Here is a 17,764-nt window from a genome sequence, read left to right on the forward strand (position 1 = left end):
CGGGTCACCGCGTCCCCAGCTGGGGTCACCGCCACGGGTTTGTCCCCCCCCGGGTTTGTTTGCGGGGCTGGATCCTGCCTCCAGGGGGGCCGCCAGGACGGACGGGGAGCGCGGAGGAGCGGGGAGCCACCCGGGGCCAGGCCGGGGCTGTTAAAGCCATCGGAGTGGAGCTGCCGGGCTGCGGCGCTCCCCCCGCGGCTGGCTCCGTCCCCTGGCCGGGCTGTGCGGGGAGGGGAGCCGCTGGCTCTGCTCTCGCCTTCGCCAGCTGACTAAAGCCGAAGGAATCCGCTTCCCCCTCCCCAGCCCGCCCATCTCCGCCGCCCTGCGCTCCGACCGCCGCGAGGTAAGGGCTCGGCGGGTGGGATTTTGGGGTGGGGGCACGCGGGGCTCGCACCCTGCTCCTGGGCAGCGGGGACCCGGCTAGGCTGGAGCTGGGTGGGCGGGGAGGCTGTCCTCCTTTCTGTCGGGTTATTCCCCGAAAGGGGGAAATGCTGGAGCATCCGTGGGCTCGGCTGGATGTTTGGGCTGGGCAGGCGAGCCGGCAGCTGCTCCCGAGGCAGGGGCCGTCCTCTGACCTGATATTTTGGGGTGGAGAAGCGGGGACTGCGGGGCTCCGGGCCAGCAGGGCGCACAGCAGGGATGTGGGCTGGGTGCCCGGCAGGCACTGGAAGCTCAGCCCCTTCTCCTTCTCCTTTAAAGAGTCCTTAAAGTCCAAACCCGCTGGGGTCAGGTGTGCGTTTTTGGGGTCCTTGGCCTGCCCTCCCGTGGGTGCCCAGGGCTGTGGGACCTGGGGGAAAAGAAGAAAAAGGTGTAAAACGGGGCAAACAAGGTTTGCAAGGATGCTAGCTTGGTGCCTGCCGCTGTCTGGAGGATATGGGGCTCTGAGTCGGGGGCCTGGCTGGAAAAGGGAAGGTGGGAAACGGTCATTTTGGGGGGAAGAGAGCGCAGAACTTGCATTTTGGATGGAGCTGGAGCGTGGCCACTGCAAGGGGAGAGGGGCTTGGCCGTGAGGGGTTTCTGCTCCTCTTGAGCTGGGCGTTTATGACGGAGAAACTCGGGACTCCAGCCCCCTCAAAGCACCCCGTGGGGCCCGAAAGGACATCCCCCTCCCACCCAAAATGCGTCCTGGCTTCCTGGGGACAGGTGTGACACAGCGTGGGAGCTGGGCAGGGCTGGGGGGCTCAGCCTGGGGGGTCCCCAAGGGGCTGGGGTCCCCTTCAGCGGGGTGATGCGCTCTGTGCCAGGCTGGGGGGGGGCCGTCCATCCGTCCGTCTGTCCGCGGTGCCTAAGAAATGGTTAACGCAGCGCTGCCCTTGGAGGAAGTAGTTAATATTCATAACTAGGAATTAATATTCATAACTAGGAGCCCTCTGTCTGTCCGGCCGTCCTCCCTGCCCTCCCTGCCCTCCCTCCGTGGCGTCTCGCCCCTCGCCGGGTTAACCGGGGCTGGGGCTCGGTGCCGGCAGCCCCCGGCCGCCTCCCCGCTGCCTCTCCCCGGTGTGGTCTGGGCGGAGGGGAGGGATCCGACACCTCCTCGCCTCCAGCCTCCTCCGTCCTCGCCTCCAGCCTCCTCCGTCCCCGTCCCGCTGCCTCCTCTCCTCCGTCCTCCCCTCGCTCCCCCGCCGGCCGCCGCTGCGCCCAGCTCCCGGGGCTGAGCCCCCCCTCCGGTCCCCCCCTTTTGCGCTCGGGGTGCCCCGAAGTTGGCCCCGGGGACGCGGCGCTGGGGAGGGGATAGCTCGGCGAGAGGGAAAGCAAAGCCAAAGGGACAAACGCCAGCCAAAGCCAGCCCCAGCCGTCGGCTCCTGTCCTGGACGGACGCACGGAGCCGGCTGCGGACGCCGCTCGAGCTCCCCTGGAAGGCTCTGGTGCTGGAAGGAGCGAAGGAAAGGGATTTTGCCGCCCGCTCCTTCTCTTCGCCTGGGATCTTTTCTTCCCTGTGCCCTTTGGTAAGTCCCGATTCTGCTTTTCTTTCAGCCGGAGGGGCTGAGGGGGGGGGAGGGCAGGGGCAGGGTGGGATTTATGGCCGCGGTGACCCCTTGGCTCAGGGGCTGGAATTACTTCTTGCCATCTTATCGGGGCACACGATGAAACCAGAGCTGGGGGGGTGGTGCTGAGCTCTTCCCGTGGGACTCAACCTGGCTCCTCCATCCTCTGGAGGGTCCTGAGACCCCACAGACCTGCCCGGAGGCAGAGGCAGCAGGTGGGATGCTGCTGGACCAGGGGGGCTGCGGCGGTGCCCCAGCCTCATCCTCTCCAAGGGCGCAGAGCCCTGGGCAGGATTTGCTGCGAGATGCGTGAGAGATTTGGGAACTGGGCTCCTTCTTCCACCCACTGGGCTGACCCCCCATCCTCTTGCCACTTGTTGTAGACCGGGTTTGGGGTTTTTCTCCCGGTTTGAGCTGCGGGGTGCCGGGGAGGGGAGCGGGGCCATAGGGCCGGGCTCGGCGGCTCCCCAAAACTCTCCCCGAGCTGCTGCGGGGGCTGAGCCCGGGCAAACCTGGCCCTGGCAGGCTGGAGCTGCACTGACCTTCAGGGACAGAGCCTGACCTTGCGGGGAGCTGCAAGCACGCTGCAAACGGGGACCTGGTGCCCCGCTGTTCTGGGGACATCCGCACTGCGTGTGGCAGCCTGTGCCCCTTCCCTTGGTGCTTTTTGGGGCAGTTTGCTCAACTTCTCAGGTGACAGTGACGGGCAGCTGTCACAGCGTGGCCCAGGGGTGGCATGGGGAGGTGGCAGGGGGCAGCGGGCAGTCACCTCGTGTCACCAGAGCCCAGGGGATGCGTGGGGACAAGGACGGGGAGCACAGGCTGGTATGGGGCGGAACAACCGTGGAACGGGGGACCCGAGGGGGCCTGACCAAAGGCCCCTTCCTCGCTTGGTGCTGCTCTTGGGGGTCACCAAATCCCTGTTTCCCCGTTTAACTGGAGGGTCCAGGATGGGTAGGGCCGGGCACTTGGAGATCCTTTGCCCCGCTGCGGGCTGTGCCCCACGCTGACCCCGCTTTCGAGACGTTTCGCCCAGCCGGGGGGCGGTTCCCAGCCTCCAGCCTAATTAAAGCCTTTCTCCTCTATTTTTTTTTCCCCTCGGAGCCACGTGCTTTCATTTATATTTATTTATTCCCTTTTTCCTTTCCATTCCCTTGCCCTATTTATCCCAGCCCCCCCCCGGCTCTTGCCCTATTTCCCGGGACCGGCCAGCACATCAGACGGGAGGGCTGGGCGATGTCCCGACTCCAGGCGATGTCTCAGCCTCTCCGGCGTTGACGCGGCCCCTGGACACGCTGCTTTTTTCCTTTCTCCCTCCCCTGGAAGGGATTCCCTCCCTCTCATTCTCCCTTTCCCTGCTACGGGAGGGGTGGCCGAGTCGACCGCTGCCGGTTCCTGGCTACGCAGGGCGCACCGAGGAGCGCCGAGCCCCCGGCAGAAGTCACCGACACCTCCTCATCCCTCCACGCTGGGTGCCCGCAGGAGACCCCGCTGTCCCTGCTGCCCTGGGGCATCTTCGAGGCCGGGGCTCCCTGGGCTGCCAGCAGGGAGCCGGGAACGGAAAATCGGCGTCAAGGGGGCTCTTTCCGGGGCGGGAACAGGCCGGCTGGGTAGGTGGTGTGCCGGGCGGTATTTCTGGCGAGGAGGGGTGGTGGTAGGGGGGCGAGGGCGTCCCCGCGGGCAGGCAGGGACCCGGTAAGCCGTCCCCGCACCCCGGCTCGGGGGCTGGCTTTCGGAAGTGTTTTGCTCGCAGATAGGAGCGCTCTGATTTCACACTATCGCATTAGGGCCGTCTTCCGTTCCTGAGTCAGCCGCCTGGCCCCCGGCCAGAGAAGAGTCATTTTTTCCTCCAAAAGAAAGTGTTTAATGCTGCTCGCAGCCCCTTCCAGGAAACCTCGGCGGGGAGCTGGAAAAACAAGAGTCTGCAGCCCAGCCGGTGCCGTGCGTGCTGCTGGGGGGGGGGGGAAGAGCGGGCACGGCGAGGGGGGGGCTGTCCTCGATGCCACCCCGGTGGCTGGGCTCCTGGGGACCTCGCTGCGTTCCCAAAAGCTGGGCAACCCCTTTGGGAAGCTTTAAAGGGTGAAACTAGTGGCTGTGGGAGCTGGGGAGCTCGGAGCAGGACGCGTGCCCTGCGGAGCTGGTTGTGGGGTGTCCCGGTGGGGTTGTTGGTGGGTGGCGTTGCTTCGAGCTGTGGGGTGTCCGGTGGCTCCCCGGGGAGGAGACGCCGTGTGCCCAGGGCTGGGCAGAAATGCTGCTTGTGGGGGAGCTCTGGGGAAGCGTCCGGCCGTGAGGGAAGGTCCGGAGCAGATCCACCCACCCTGAAAGAACAGAAAGGGTGGGAGCCTGTCTGCAGCCAGGGAAGAAAATGTCAAGGATGGGTGGCTGGCTGGGTCCCTGCCTCGTCCGGGAGGGGAGTGGGAGGTTGGAGCAGGCGGGGAGGGGAAAAGTGGGTCCTTGGCTCATCTGCCCTCCATCCCTGGGCCGAGAACATCCACCCAGCTGGAGGCACGGAGACCCGTGAGGCCAGCTCCCCACTGCTCCCCCATCTCCTGAGGCTTGTGTGCGTGCATCGCCCCCACCCTCTGCGCTGCCACAGCCCCCGTTCCCCCCTCCCCGATGCCCTGTGGCCCTTTGGGTGCAGGCTGCGCCCCGCAGAGCCACGGGGCAGCGCTTAGGCAACAGCCCACGGTACCGGCAGCCCTGACCCTCCCCGTCGACGGGCCCAGGAGGAGAACTGCACGGACTTTGCACGGCCCCGGGGGGGGTGTTTGCTGGATGGCGGCGGAGCATGCGGTGCTTGCGGGGTCAGGGAAGGACGGCGCGCGGAGCCAGGGCCGTGCGGGGGCACGGGGAGGGGGTCCGGCCCCGGTGTCTGTGCATGGTGGCGCCTGCGGGATTGCGGAGGGTGCAGAGGAGACGGCGATGCCGGTAGCTCTGCGTTACGGCGGCACGGAAGAGATCGAAACCACCGGCTAATGGGACCCATTAGCTCCGTGCAGCGAGCCAGCCATTGATCTGGGCTCTCGTGTTCGTTTCTCCCCTTGCAGAGGTTGGGCACACGCAAGGGCCCCTGGACGGGAGCCTCTACGCTAAAGTGAAGAAGAAAGACTCCCTGCACGGCAGCACCGGCGCCGTCAACACCGCCGCCCGCCTCCCTCTTTCGGCTACTCCCAACCACGTCGAGCACACGCTGTCGGTGAGCAGCGACTCGGGCAACTCCACCGCCTCCACCAAAACCGACCGGACGGATGAGCCGGGGGCGCCCGGGGCGCCCGGCGGCCACGCGGTGCTGAGCCCCGAGGAGAAGCGGGAGCTGGACCGTCTCCTCGTCGGCTTCGGCTTGGAGAGCGCGGCGCCCATGCACAACCACGCGCCCGGCCCCGTGCCCGCCCGCGCGCCCGCCGTGCCGGGCCGCCACGTGGTGCCCGCCCAAGTGCACGTCAACGGCGGCGCCGCGCCGCTGGTGGCCGAGCGGGAGACGGATATCTTGGACGACGAGCTGCCCAACCAGGACGGGCACAGCGTGGGCAGCCTGGGCACGCTCTCCTCCTTGGACGGCACCACCACCGCCAGCGAGGCCGGCTACCACGAGGCGCCGCGGGTGGGCAGCCTCTCCTCCCTGCCCAACGGGCCGGCGAGCTACAACGGGGCCGAGAAGATGCTCAAGGAGGGGCTCTACGAGGCCGAGCCGCTCTCCAACGGCACCTACCCCTACGGCAACCAGAACGCCCTGGTGGGCCACCACCTCCGCGACCCGCTGGCTCACTTGCGGCCCTCGGCATCCGCGCAGGAGCACCTGGCCGCGTACCCGCAGCGGCCACCAGCCACGGCCTCCCCAGGCTGGCTGCAGCCCCCGGCACCCCAGTCCTACGTGTACGGCTACGACCTGCCCGGCGCCCACCGCTCGCAGTCCTTCCCAGCCGTCGGGACGGCCAAATACGAAGCGAACCCGGCGCTGCCACAAGCCCCAGCTCGCAGCACCAGCAGCCGGGAGGCCGTGCAGCGGGGCTTGAATTCCTGGCAGCAGCAAGGAGGCAGCCGGCCCCCTTCCCGGCTGCAGGACGGCGGCTTGGAGAGCCACAGCCCCAGCTTGTCCAGCTGCAGCCCCCAGCCCAGCCCGCTGCAGCCGGTGCCCCCGCACAGCCACAGCATGCCCGAATTCCCCCGGGCTCCCTCCCGCCGGGAGATCGAGCAGTCCATCGAAGCGCTCGACGTCCTCATGCTGGACCTCGCGCCCGCCGTCCACAAGTCGCAGAGCGTCCCCACGGCCACCCGCCCGGATAAACCGGCCGCCTTGCTCTCCTCGCTCTCGGCGCAGCCGCTTGCCAGCCACTACGCCCAGCCGGCCCCGCAGGTGGCCCAACCGAGGTCCTTTGGCACCCCTGTGGGCTCCGATCCCCTGGCCAAAGCCTACTCTCCCGGCCCGCTGGCTCCCGTGGGACGAGGCGCGATGGAGCCAGACTACACCGTGCACGAGTACCGGGAAACCTATACGCCCTACAGCTACCAGCCGGTGCCGGAGCCCAGGAGTTACAGCCACGCTGTTGCGCCGGCGAGCGTCCACCCGCTCAGCACCTCGTATAGCCCCGTGGGGTCCCAGCAGCTCCTCGGCTCCTCCCCGCCGTCCCCCACCGTCCCCGCACAAAGCCAGATGCCCCCCAAGGGATTGGAGAGCTACGAAGACCTGTCGAGATCAGCGGAAGAACCCTTGAATCTGGAGGGCCTGGTGGCCCACAGGGTGGCAGGTAGGACGCTTTGATTCCTCGGGGTGGGGGGCGGGTGGGAGGTGGCGCGGGGGCCAGCTCGGCGGTGGCACCATGCGTGGTGGTGACAGGGACGGGGGACGGTGACACCTCGGCTGTGCCAGACCCAGGCGGAGCCCACGGAGGGCTGGTGGAGAACCCCGGTGCAGCTCGCCGTTTCTGGGGGAATGATGCAGCCCCCTCACCCTACAACAGGGCAGGAACGGGCAGCGGCACCTTGCTGGCGGCGATGGCTCCGTGCCGCGGAGGGGAGGCTGCGTTCCAGCTCCCTGCCCTCCCTAGGCTCTGATTTGGGGTTTTCAGGGCCACGGAGGGTCCCAGCTCCCTGGGAAGGAGCTGCTGAGGCTCTGCGGCACCGCGGGTGCCCTCCCTCCCGTTCTCTTAGCGAGCAGTTGTTTAATTGCGGAGCGACATTTGGGAAGGGTTCGGGGATGTGTCCAGGCTCGGGGCCAGCTCGTGATGCTGGGGCTTGGCAGCTCCGTCCGTTCCAGCTCTGCGCTCAGTCCAGAAACTCGCCCGGTATTAGAGGGAGGGGGAAGAGGCTCGGCTGGAAAAATCCGACAGCACCAACCCACCCGGCGCTGCGGCTGAGTCACCGCTGCCCCAGGAGGGGGGGGCAGCGCCACGGGGCAGGATGGGGGGCGCTGGGGGCGGTGGGGGCGGTTTGCATCCATCCGAACCCCGTTTTGGGGGGTTCAGGCCCACAGAGGGGTTCAGGGAGCCAGGGCGAGCCAGCAAACCCAAGGATACCGGGATGCCCAAACGGCGCTGGGTGTCGGGGCTGGATGTTGTAAGGAGAAGATCCCGCACGCCCCCAAACCCATCGAACAGCTACGGGGAGGGGAAAAAGTAGGATGGAAAAAAAGGAGAGCCCTGAAAAGAGGCTTTGGAACGAGTGGGAAAGGGTCGCTTGGTGTCTGCTGAAAATCCTGCCCGCCGTGCTGGGGCCGGGGAAGGGTCCTGGGTGCGGTGCTGGGCTCGGTCCCACCCCACAGCCGCCGGGTGTCCCGGGCAGGAGCGGCGTGCGGGGATGGCCCCAGCCCATGTCCAACTGTCCCCGTTGGAGCCTGTCCGTCTGTGCCAGCGGGGACAGGGCGGGTGGCCGGCCTGCCCTCTGGCAGGAACGAGGTGTCCCCGAGGCAGCAGCGTGGAGCTGGAGGGGACGGCTGACGGGAGCGGGGCACGGCCGGGTTTGTTTTGCATTCCCTGCTGCTAAAAACTGCCCGCAGGACCCGGCGCAGCCAGGAGGAGCGTCCTGCATCCCCTCCGTCCTGCCACCCCGATGTCCCCGTCCCCTTCAGCCAGGCAGCCGTTCCTTCGTCTTATGACGGGGGGGGCCCTGCCCGGTGCCGTGCCCAGGGGGGACGATGGCAGGGCACCAGCGGCGTTGCACAAGGCCACGTGTGGCTGGGAGCCACCGTTTCTTCCCCCTGGGGGTTTAAGCAGAGGTGAAGCAATGTCCCTGCGCTCTGGGTGATGTGACAGCACGTCCAAGTGGGGCCTGAGCTCCCTTGGACCCCGAGCAACCCCGGGCTCGTCTTCCGGAGCCCAACTAATTTTCTCTTGTTTTCTCTCTCTCTCTGTCTCCCTTTTGTATCTCGTGACATTTGTCCTGTCTGCCCTCTCCTCTCCCCGTGGGGGGCTGTGTCTGTCCCCTGTGACCCCCCCCACCCTCCTTGCACCCTGTCCTGGTACGCTGGCAGAGTACAACGCCAAGCTCAGGGACCTCAACAAGAGCACCAAAGCCCCCCGTCCTCCTCTGAAACAGCAACGGTCCTTCTCCTCCTCCGGTTCGTTCAGTCCACCTCCCTCCTTCCCTCTCCTCACGCCTTCCTCCTTCTCCCTTCTTCCTCCTTTCCTTCTCCTCCCTTCTTCCTTCTCTTCCCTGCTCCCTCCTCCCTCCCCTCTCGCCCTCCTTCCCCGCATGCCGAGTGCTCCGTGTGTTGCATGGACGTGGGATGGAGGGAGGACGATACTCAGGGCCCCCCTCCGCCTCCCCTGGTGGACTGGGGAGCCCCTGGCCCTGGGTTTGTGCCTCGTTCCCATGGCTTTGTGTCTGGCACATCCTCTCTGAAGAGGTTCGAAGCCTCCAAGTCCTTGGCATAGAGTAACGTGACCAAAATGCTCCTGGGGCTGTCCCTGGCTGGGCTGGACTCTGGTCCGTGGCGTGGCCAGGGACGGGTTGGGAAATTGAAGGCGCACCCTGGAGCGCACGGCTTGCAGCAGGGACCGTGCCTCAGCCCCGCAGTGCTTTTTTGGGGTGAAACATGGGCATTCACATCCATGAGGCACCCCAGGATGGAGAGGGGGGAGCTTGGGGAAGGGCTGGCAGCGTGGGCCGCACGGGGGGATGCTGCTGTCCCCCAGTTTGGCCGCTCTGGGTGCGCCGTGATGGGGACACCCCGGTGCCGCAGCCCAGCGAGGCGTCCTTGGGGAGCTGGTGCTCGGCCGAGCCGGGCTGTACATCTGCAAGGGGGCACAGCGTGGGGGGAAAGGAGGGTTTACTTTTCAGGCGTAGTTTCCAGCACATAAATCACCTGGGGGTCGGCGAGGCTGTGCGCAGAGCCTGGGTTTCCTCCAGGCTTCGCTCCGAGCAGCCTGTGAAGTTTCCCACTCTCCGCTCCCGAACAATGAGTCCCTTTTTTTTCCCCTCCTCCCTCCCCTCCCCGCCGTCCCCGTCTGCTTTCCATTTCTGGGGAGTGGAGCAGCGAAAATCCCGTGAGCTGCCGGGCGTCCTGGGCACTGGGGCAGGAGCTTGGCCACCGAGGCTGGCCCCGTGCCGCCCCTTGTCCCCCGCAGCAGCCTGGGGACCTGGGGACACCCCGGCACGGCACAGCCCCGGGGAGCAATGGGCTCCCCAAATTAAAAAAGCCAACCAGTGCAGGCGTGAGCGAGTGGAGGAGCCCAACCCCTGCCTCTCCGCGACGCGAGGAGCAGGGCAGAAGGTTTGGGGTGCCCCTTCACCACGCACGCCTGCCGCACGGCTTCCCGGAGACCCTCCGGGTCCCCCCCGTCCCCACCAACGTCTCTTTGAGCTGCTGGCCCCCGAGCACCTGCAGAAGGGATCGGGGAGTTGTGTTTCAAAGCTGCTCTTAGTGGAATTTTCCAGGCCGCCTCCGCGGCTCGAGCCAGCCCCGTTGGCTCGCGGCCCCCGCCTCTCAGCCGGGCCGCTGCTCCCCAGAGCGGTGATTTTATTGTTGCTGCCATTAACTGCGCTGATTAGTTCGAAACGCACCCGGGCCACCTCCTTCCCTCCCTCCCTCCCTCCCTCCCTCCCTCCTACCCCTCCTCCCTCTCTCCCTGCCAGCGGAGCTGTGAGGCCGCATCCGCGGCGCTGAGCGGGCGCAGGGGTGGCTGGAGGAGAGGTCAGCGGGTGCGAGGCGCGGAGCCCTGCAGGGCAGGGGGAGCAGCTGACGGCCGGTCGTCCTCTGCGAGCCCGTGGGAAAGGAGTTGGTGTTTGAGAAGTGCATTTCCTGGAGCGTGCTGCTGGCCTCTTTCTTTCCTTTTTTTTTTTTTTGTCTCCTTTTCTCTCACTTTTTTTTTTTTTTTTCTCCCTTCTCCACCGCGACGCCTCTCTGAGCAGGGCGCATGGGAAAGGCGGAGGGGACGGTGCTGTCACCTGTACCTCTGCCCCCATTCCTCAGCTTTCTCCCATCACTGGGGTGAGCCACCCAGCCCCAGGCAGCCAGCACAAACCCGCGGTGACTTGCTCCCTTCTCTTTGTCTGCTCTGCGAGACCCCGAGTGCTCTGCTGAGCAGCGTCCCCTTCCCCTCGCTAGCGGGGCTGGCTCCCCGGGCTGCTCACAGGATACTCACAGGATGCTCGCAGGATGCTCGCACCCCTCACACCCGCTGCTGCGGGGATGCTCTGTCCCCGAGCTCAGGGCTCGTGGTGCTTGGTAGGGCTAACGCAACGAGCCGGCCACTAGCCACAAACCTGGCTTGCTTTTTCCCTTGTCCCCGCGCCAGATCTGAGCCAGCTTAAAAGCAGCTGGCCCAGGGGTTTGGTGCTGCTACGGGACAGGAGCAGGTGAGTGCTGAAGCTGCCACCTCTGCTGGGCAGATCTCCCTTTCCAGACCCTTTTGGATCAGCCCCGGAGCATCTCCCACTGGTCCCCATCCCGCTGGCCCCCTCTCTCACCGCCCTGTGCTTGCCCGCAGGGGTGCAGTCCCGGGAGAAGCCCCCGGAGGAGAGCTCCGTCCCCGCCCGACGGCGAACCCCAAGCGACAGCCACTATGAGAAGAGCTCGCCGGAGCCCAGCTCGCCCCGCAGCCCCACCATCCTCTCGCCCGAGGTGGTCAGCACCATCGCGGCCAACCCCGGAGGGAGGCCCAAGGAGGTGTGTGCGCACCGGGTGCTGCTGCTCAGGGAGGCTGGCGGGGAAAGGAGGCTGCCTCCGGGGAGGGGGAAGGCTTGGAGACGGCTCTGGGACTTGTGGCATCCTCAGCGGTATTGGGGATGAATGCTGCTTTTTGGATAGCTGGGAGGAGGTGAAAGCTTTCCTCCTCGGGGGGGGGGATCCCGGAGGTTTGCGCCCGTTGTATGGACGGGGCCAACCCTTCGCCCTGCTCTCCCCCCCAGCCTCACCTCCACAGCTACAAGGAAGCCTTCGAGGAGCTGGACGGTGCCTCCCCCAGCAGCCCAACCTCCGGCGGCGGTGAGATTTCTCCCCCCACCCCAGCCTTCCCCGTCTCGCCACAAACCCCTTACTCTGACCCCCGTAAGTGCCGCGGCTCCGGGAGGCTGAGGGGCTTGGTGGGTGGCTCTTGTCCAGCCAGAAAGTCGCCAAGGGTCAGACAGCTCCGGGCTCCACACACCCACCGCCACGAGAATCACTCCTCCTCTCCCTCCTCTTCCCTCCTTCGCATCCCACCTCTCCACGCCGCCCTCTGCATCCCACGCTCGCCACCCTCCTCTCGGCTTTTCCCCGTCCTCCTTTCTCTGGGGTGTTTCTCCAAAAGGGATCAGGGAGCGGGATGAGGAGAGAGGAGGCAGGGTCTGAAAGGCTGCATCGTTTTTGCCCCATCCCCTTCGGGCACATCCCCACCTTTCCTCCTGGCGTGGCAGAAGGGCAGCGCTGCTGCTGTAGGGCAGGTTATAGGGGGCAGGAGGAGGCGCAGACAGGAGCAGGGTCTTGGGGTGACCCCTTGCATGCTGATCCACTTCTCACTTGCTGTTCCCAGGGGGGGCACAGAGCAGGGAGGTGCCAGCGTGGGACTTTGCTTGCCGCCTGTCTCTGCCCCTCTGGCTCCTTCCTGACTAACCCCAGTCGCGGTGGGTTTGTGGGGACCGGGTTTGTGTGACCGGGGCTGGCGGCGAGCCCTGATGTGCAGCCTCACGGGTTGGATCGGTGCCACGGAGCCGCCGGTCAGCTGGGAAACCCATCAAAAAGTTGTCAGCCTCCCTACGCCCCCCCCCCAAAAAAAACAAACCACCTGTGTGGGAGCATCCCTGGGGCACTTGGCAGCCCCAAAGTGGCTCCCTTGTTCCTGGAGACCCGAGGGCTCCGGCCGGGGCAGCAGCTCCTTGGCAGAGGGACAGTGACTCATTTTGGGGATGAGGCACTCGGAGAGGTGACAGAACAGCCTGGCTGATGGTGTCCCGAAATGAATCCTGTAGGATGAATCCTGTAGGGTGAATTCTGTAGGACGAGTCCTGGAGGTGTCTCCAGGGGGGCTGGCAGGCAGGGCTGCTCACGGTGCTGCTGAAACACAGCATCGGGGCGATGGGTCAGACCCATGGGGCGGGAGGGGATGGGAGGTGCGGCCATGCCCTACAAACCCTCGTCACCCTACAACCATGCCATCGCCATACATGCATAGGCGGCTCCCCGGGTATGTATGTATGGGCACGGGGGTACAGAGCTCACCTGTGCGTGGCCACCCTTCGGGGAACGTGCTCTGTACCAACATCCTCATCTGCCCGTCGAGCTGTTCTGGGGGTGGAGTGGGGTTTTTGGCAGCCCTGCTGCCCTTTTTATGGGGCGGTGGGACAGCCCAGCTCAGCTGGGTGTGGGGATCGCCAGAGGGGGCTGGTGGGGTGGGAGAGCTTGGGGGGGAAATGGGGTGAGGAAGGAGGCTCTGTGCCTACAGTGGGACCGTTCCCTTATGGGAACAACCTTGAGAGGTGGGGGCTGGGCCTGCTCTGCTGGGAATTGCCCACTTTCCGTCCTGCCAACCCTAAAACGGGGCAGGCTGCTTGTGCGCTGCCCTGTGTGCGTCCTCGGGTGGAGATGGGGACCGGCGCTGCTCCCCGGGGTGTCGCTTCAAACGGGGGCATCTCCTCCTCCTGGCAGCCCCCGGCTGCAGCTGGCGGGTGGGATGGGGCATCCAGGGCGGCGACAGCTCCAGCCCTCGTGCAGCTTCACCCCCCTTTAACGCTCTCCTTTCCCTCCCCGGTGCCAACAGTGCGCTCCCCGCCCGGCCTGGCCAAGACCCCGCTCTCAGCGCTGGGGCTGAAACCCCATAACCCGGCCGAGATCCTGCTGCACCCGGTGGGAGGTGAGTGCAGGGCAGGGGCTGCGGGTGGTTTTCCTTGGGGGACATCCGCGAGGAGCCCCTTGGGAGGGTCCCGTGGCTGGAGGAGGCGCTTTTTGCCTCCCTGCTTTGGCCAGGTGGCTCTGGGGACCTCGTCTCTTCCCATCGGGATACGGGGACGTGCCGAGCAACCTCCCAGCAGGGGAGGCTGTCTGGTGGTGGAGGCTGGAAAACGTCAAGGTCCTGGCTCTTCCTCACCCTTCCTCCTCCTTTCATCCCTTCTCCTCCCAGCGCAGCTGGGTTTGCAGCCCCGCCATCCAGGCCTGTCAGCCAGAACAGTATCCAGAGCCCTCTCCATCCCATAAAGCGCTCCCTGTCTTCTTTTTTTTGTGTTGCTTGCCGGGTTTCTGGGAGCAGCCCTTCGTGCTGGCTCCTCGCTGGGCTGTTCCCTCGTCCCCACCCCAAGCCTGGGCTCTGGACGTCACCTCTGGGGTGCCCAGGTTGGGCGCTGGAGGTGTCTGGGGTGCCGTGGGGCTCTCCTTTGCTCTCTGCGCGCCGTCCCAGCCAGGCAAAGCTGCTTAACTCGGATTTCTCTTTCTCTCTGCCTCACGCCTCTCTTCCATCTCTGCCCCCCTCCGTCTCTCAGAGCTAGAAGGGGAGGCGGGAGCTGCCTCTGCGGAAGGTAAGGAAGGCTTTTCCTTCTCTCTCTCTCTCTTCCCTGCTCGTCTGGCTCTCCGTGCCCAGCACTCGGAGCACCTGAGGATGCCCTGGTCTGGCCGTGGGTGCCCAGGTACCCATAGGGTGCTGCGAGCTCTGGGGTGTCCCCTGGCCAGGGGACAGGGCACCTCCAGCTCCCCCGTGTGCCTCCTGCTATCTAGCAGTCGTTGGGTGGTGTTGCTTTCTTCTTTAATGAAACTTTGGGCCCTCGGGGCCAGGTTGGGGAGCTGTTTGTTCAAGATCCTTCCCAGGGAGAGGACGGCTCTTCCCTGGGTGTTTGCTGTGCTTCCTGCAGCTCCGCCAGTCAGCGTTTCTCCCTCGGAGTTCCTCAACAGGCAAACAACCCCAACCTGCACGTTGTGTAACGCTGGGGAGAGCGTTTGCTTGAGGAAAACAGCACAAACGTCCTGTTTCCAGAGCCGATTTTTCAGGGATGGCTTCTTGGATACCCCAGAGGAAGAAAAGCTGGGATAAAACCAGGCTTTTTCCCCCTAGCCCTCTCCTTCCCACCAGCCCCTCAGGAGCTCAGATTGCCAGCTTTGGAGAGCCTGAGGGCTCAGACAGCACCTACCCGTGGGCAGCAGCCTCCTGGTTTCCCATTTGTTTGCTCCACACACGGGAATCGGGGATGCCTGTGACCATCAGGGCACTTCGCTGGGAGCTCCCAGAGGTGCCCAGGTTGGGACGGGGATCCCCCAGGCAGGAGATGTGTCAGGCAGGCTGTGCCACTCCAAAACTGGTCAAAGAGTCCGTGGGCATTGTCTGGGGAGGACGCTTGCACCCCCAGTGACTCACGGCCTCTCCGTTCCCCCGCTGTCTTCCCGTCTCCGCAGCCTCTTCCAAGAAAACACCAGGAGGCCAGATCTGAGTTTTCAACCTAAAAAATAAATCCCTCCTGAATCTTCCCAGTACTTTTTTTTCCCCTCATGTTGAACCAAACAACTCAAGCACGTGCCCACGGTGGCACACGTCCGTGCTTACACGTGGGCTCTCCCCCCGCTGCCCTCGCCCCCGAGCCCCTGCCCCTGCCCCGTTTCAGCCTCCCCGTTTGCAGGAGGGGCCGGTATTTTTGCAGCCGTTTTGGTCTTAACCTCTTGCAGGCTGACTCATATGTGCTGTCTGGCTAATTTTAGGCTGGGGTGGGGAGACGGGTGGGAGATGTGAGTAGCTGTGAAATTAATTTAATTGCCCAAGCGGGCGATGTGTTTCTCGCAGCTGCCCTGGCTGTCCCCCTTGGGCACCGCCTTGTCCCTGTCGCTCTCACCCCGTGTCCGGCCGGCTGCTCGGCCCCCTCTGATGTCCTCGCTCTGTTTTTGGCTCAGCTCTTTCCTGGGGTGGGTGGTTGAGCAGGGCTGGGCGGCGAGAGCAGCCCCACGGGATCGATTCCTGTGTCTGCAGGTGGAGGGGATACTCGCGCAGAGACGTGGCGAGGCTCAGGGGGGACCCGTGACCGTCTTTTTTCCTTGCAGCCCCGAGCACAGAGCTTTGCGTTGGCCTTGCTGGCTGTCAGCGGGGCCGTCTTGCCTGCGGGCATAGCCAGAGCCTGCCTGTTATGACTAATAATAATAATAATGTTTGTAATGCTAATTACTGCTGCGGAGCCGCCTCGGGCACGGCCAGCCTGGAGCCGGCCCTGCAAGGAGCTTTTGGAGCTGGGGACCTGCAAGGTGTGCCAGCAAATCTCCCTTGGGGTGCTCCGGGAGCATTGCTAGGGATGGATCCCATCATTTTCCCCCCTGCTCTGCACCAAAAACGGGGGAGAAACTCGCGGGGAAAGGGAGGAGGCAAGGAGGGAGGGCTGGGGTGACGGCTGCTCCTGGCACGGGCCAGCTCGGCGGCTCCAAAGGAAAATTGCTTTTGTTGGGAGCGCTCACGGGCTGCAGTTCCAAGCAGGGATTGGGGAAGGCGTTGGATGGCTCCGTGGAAATAGCTGGAGCTGCTCTCTGGTCGCCGCTGCTGGAGGTGGCTGGGAGAGGTGGCTGTGCAGGACGTCACCCTCCGTCCCCCCGTGAGTCAGCGCAGGCTGGGCCGTGTCGCCGGCTCTATTTTTAGGGGCTGAAGATGAGCACGGAGCACGCTGTGTGCCATGTGGTGTCCTGTCTGGGCAGGGACACTGATTCAGAGCTGGGTGGGGGGGGTCGTGGTGTGGCACCGAGTGAGGCAGTGTCCCCTAAAATGGGGATAAGGGCACGGCCCCGTTCCCATGCCGTTGCCGGCGGTGTGAGCTGTCAGCTCATCCCTTTCCCTTTCTCTTTCTCCTCAGAGCCCAGGAGCTATGTCGAGTCGGTGGCCCGGACGGCCACGACGGGCAGGGGGGGGACCCTGCCGGCCGCCCAGCCCGGGGGCCTGGAGGTGCCCACCAGGAACGGCGCCTTCGGCAACTCCTTCACCGCCCCCAGCCCCGTCTCCACCAGCAGCCCCATTCACAGCGTGGACGGGTAAGCAGCCTGCTGGTGCCGTGCCTCGGTTTCCCTCGGTGTGCGTGGAAGAGGGGTGCCAGCCAGCTGTGGGAACCGCTGTGGGGCTGAATCCTCCTCTCCCCATCTCTCCCCAGTGCCTCCCTGCACAGCTACCCCTCCGAGGGCAGCCCCCACGGCACGGTGACGCCTCCCCACGCCGCGGCCGAGCCAGCCTACCGCTCGCCCGTCGCCTCCCAGATGCCCTCTGCTCACAGCAGCTACCAAACCCCGTCTCCTTCATCCTACCAAGCGGCCACCCCGGGCTCGCTCTACGCCAGCCCCGACTACCCCGATGGCCGAGCCGGCTTCCAGCCGGACCCCCAAACGCGGCCGCAGCAGCAGCAGCAGGTCAACGTGGTGGGCGTCCACGCGCTGCCGGGGAGCCCCCGCACCCTCCACCGGACAGTGGCTACCAACACGCCTCCCAGCCCTGGATTTGGGCGAAGAGCCGTCAACCCCGCTGTCGGCGGTGCTCCCGGCAGCCCCGGGCTGGGCCGGCACGCCGTAGCCCCCCACGGCAACCTGGCTGTGCCACCAGGGAGCCCAAGCCTCGCCCGGCACCAAGCGGCGGTGGCGGCGGTGCCACCCGGCAGCCCCGTTTACGGCTACTCCAGCCCGGAGGAGAGGCGCCCGACGTTGTCCCGGCAGAGCAGCTCGTCCGGCTACCAGCCTCCTTCCACGCCGTCCTTCCCTGTGTCGCCGGCGTACTACCCGGGCACCAGCACGCCGCACTCCTCCTCACCGGATTCGGCCGCCTACCGGCAGGGCAGCCCCACGCCGCAGCCAGCGCTGCCCGAGAAGAGGCGGATGTCGGCCGGGGAGCGCGCCAACAGCCTGCCCAACTACGCCACCGTCAACGGCAAGGCCTCCTCGCCTCTCTCCAGCGGCATGTCCAGCCCCAGCAGCGGCAGCGCCGTGGCTTTCTCCCACACCCTGCCGGATTTCTCCAAGTTTTCCATGCCAGGTGAGCGATGCCGTCGCCTCCCTGGCTCCTCGCCACCCCCTGTCCCCTTCTCTTCTGCGTCCCACGAGGAAGGGGTTGTGTCCTGATTTACTCCTGTCTGTCTGCGAGCCCGCGGCACTGCCGGGGCTAGGGCCATTTCCTGCTTCTTCTGCTTTTCAAAACCAGTGAATCCAAACAGGAAAAATACCGGCTCGGCACCGGGACCATCGTGCTGGTGTAAACAGCGCAGGGATTTGTGTACAGGGAAGATCAAAGCTCCCGGAGGCAGCTCGCATCCGCCTGGCTTTTCTCTGCCGTGGGGACGCGCCGACCTCCTGGCCCCGTTCCTGGTGTTTGCACCCTGGGGAGCCCCTGCGGCCGCGCTCCGTGCCCCCTCCTCGTTTCCAAAGGGGTGCCGTG

General features: G+C 65.7%; 1 protein-coding gene across 4 annotated transcripts in view; it reads left to right on the top strand.

Annotated features, from left to right (window-relative positions):
• The window catches only part of TNS1 (tensin 1), a 37,469-nt gene that overhangs the window by 15,574 nt on the left and 4,131 nt on the right, over positions 1 to 17,764 (top strand). For 3 of the 4 annotated variants that reach the window (XM_032189604.1, XM_032189603.1, XM_032189607.1), the window contains 7 exons: positions 5,033 to 6,730; positions 10,910 to 11,088; positions 11,331 to 11,406; positions 13,157 to 13,249; positions 13,872 to 13,907; positions 16,206 to 16,380; positions 16,497 to 17,365. In XM_032189604.1, the coding sequence (XP_032045495.1) occupies positions 5,033 to 6,730; positions 10,910 to 11,088; positions 11,331 to 11,406; positions 13,157 to 13,249; positions 13,872 to 13,907; positions 16,206 to 16,380; positions 16,497 to 17,365 (3,126 nt within the window). The remainder of the gene's footprint in view (positions 1 to 5,032; positions 6,731 to 10,909; positions 11,089 to 11,330; positions 11,407 to 13,156; positions 13,250 to 13,871; positions 13,908 to 16,205; positions 16,381 to 16,496; positions 17,366 to 17,764) is intronic. The other variant, XM_032189605.1, reaches the window with a different exon arrangement.

This window comes from Aythya fuligula, chromosome 6 (assembly GCF_009819795.1).
Source record: "Aythya fuligula isolate bAytFul2 chromosome 6, bAytFul2.pri, whole genome shotgun sequence".
Taxonomy (NCBI): domain Eukaryota; kingdom Metazoa; phylum Chordata; class Aves; order Anseriformes; family Anatidae; genus Aythya; species Aythya fuligula.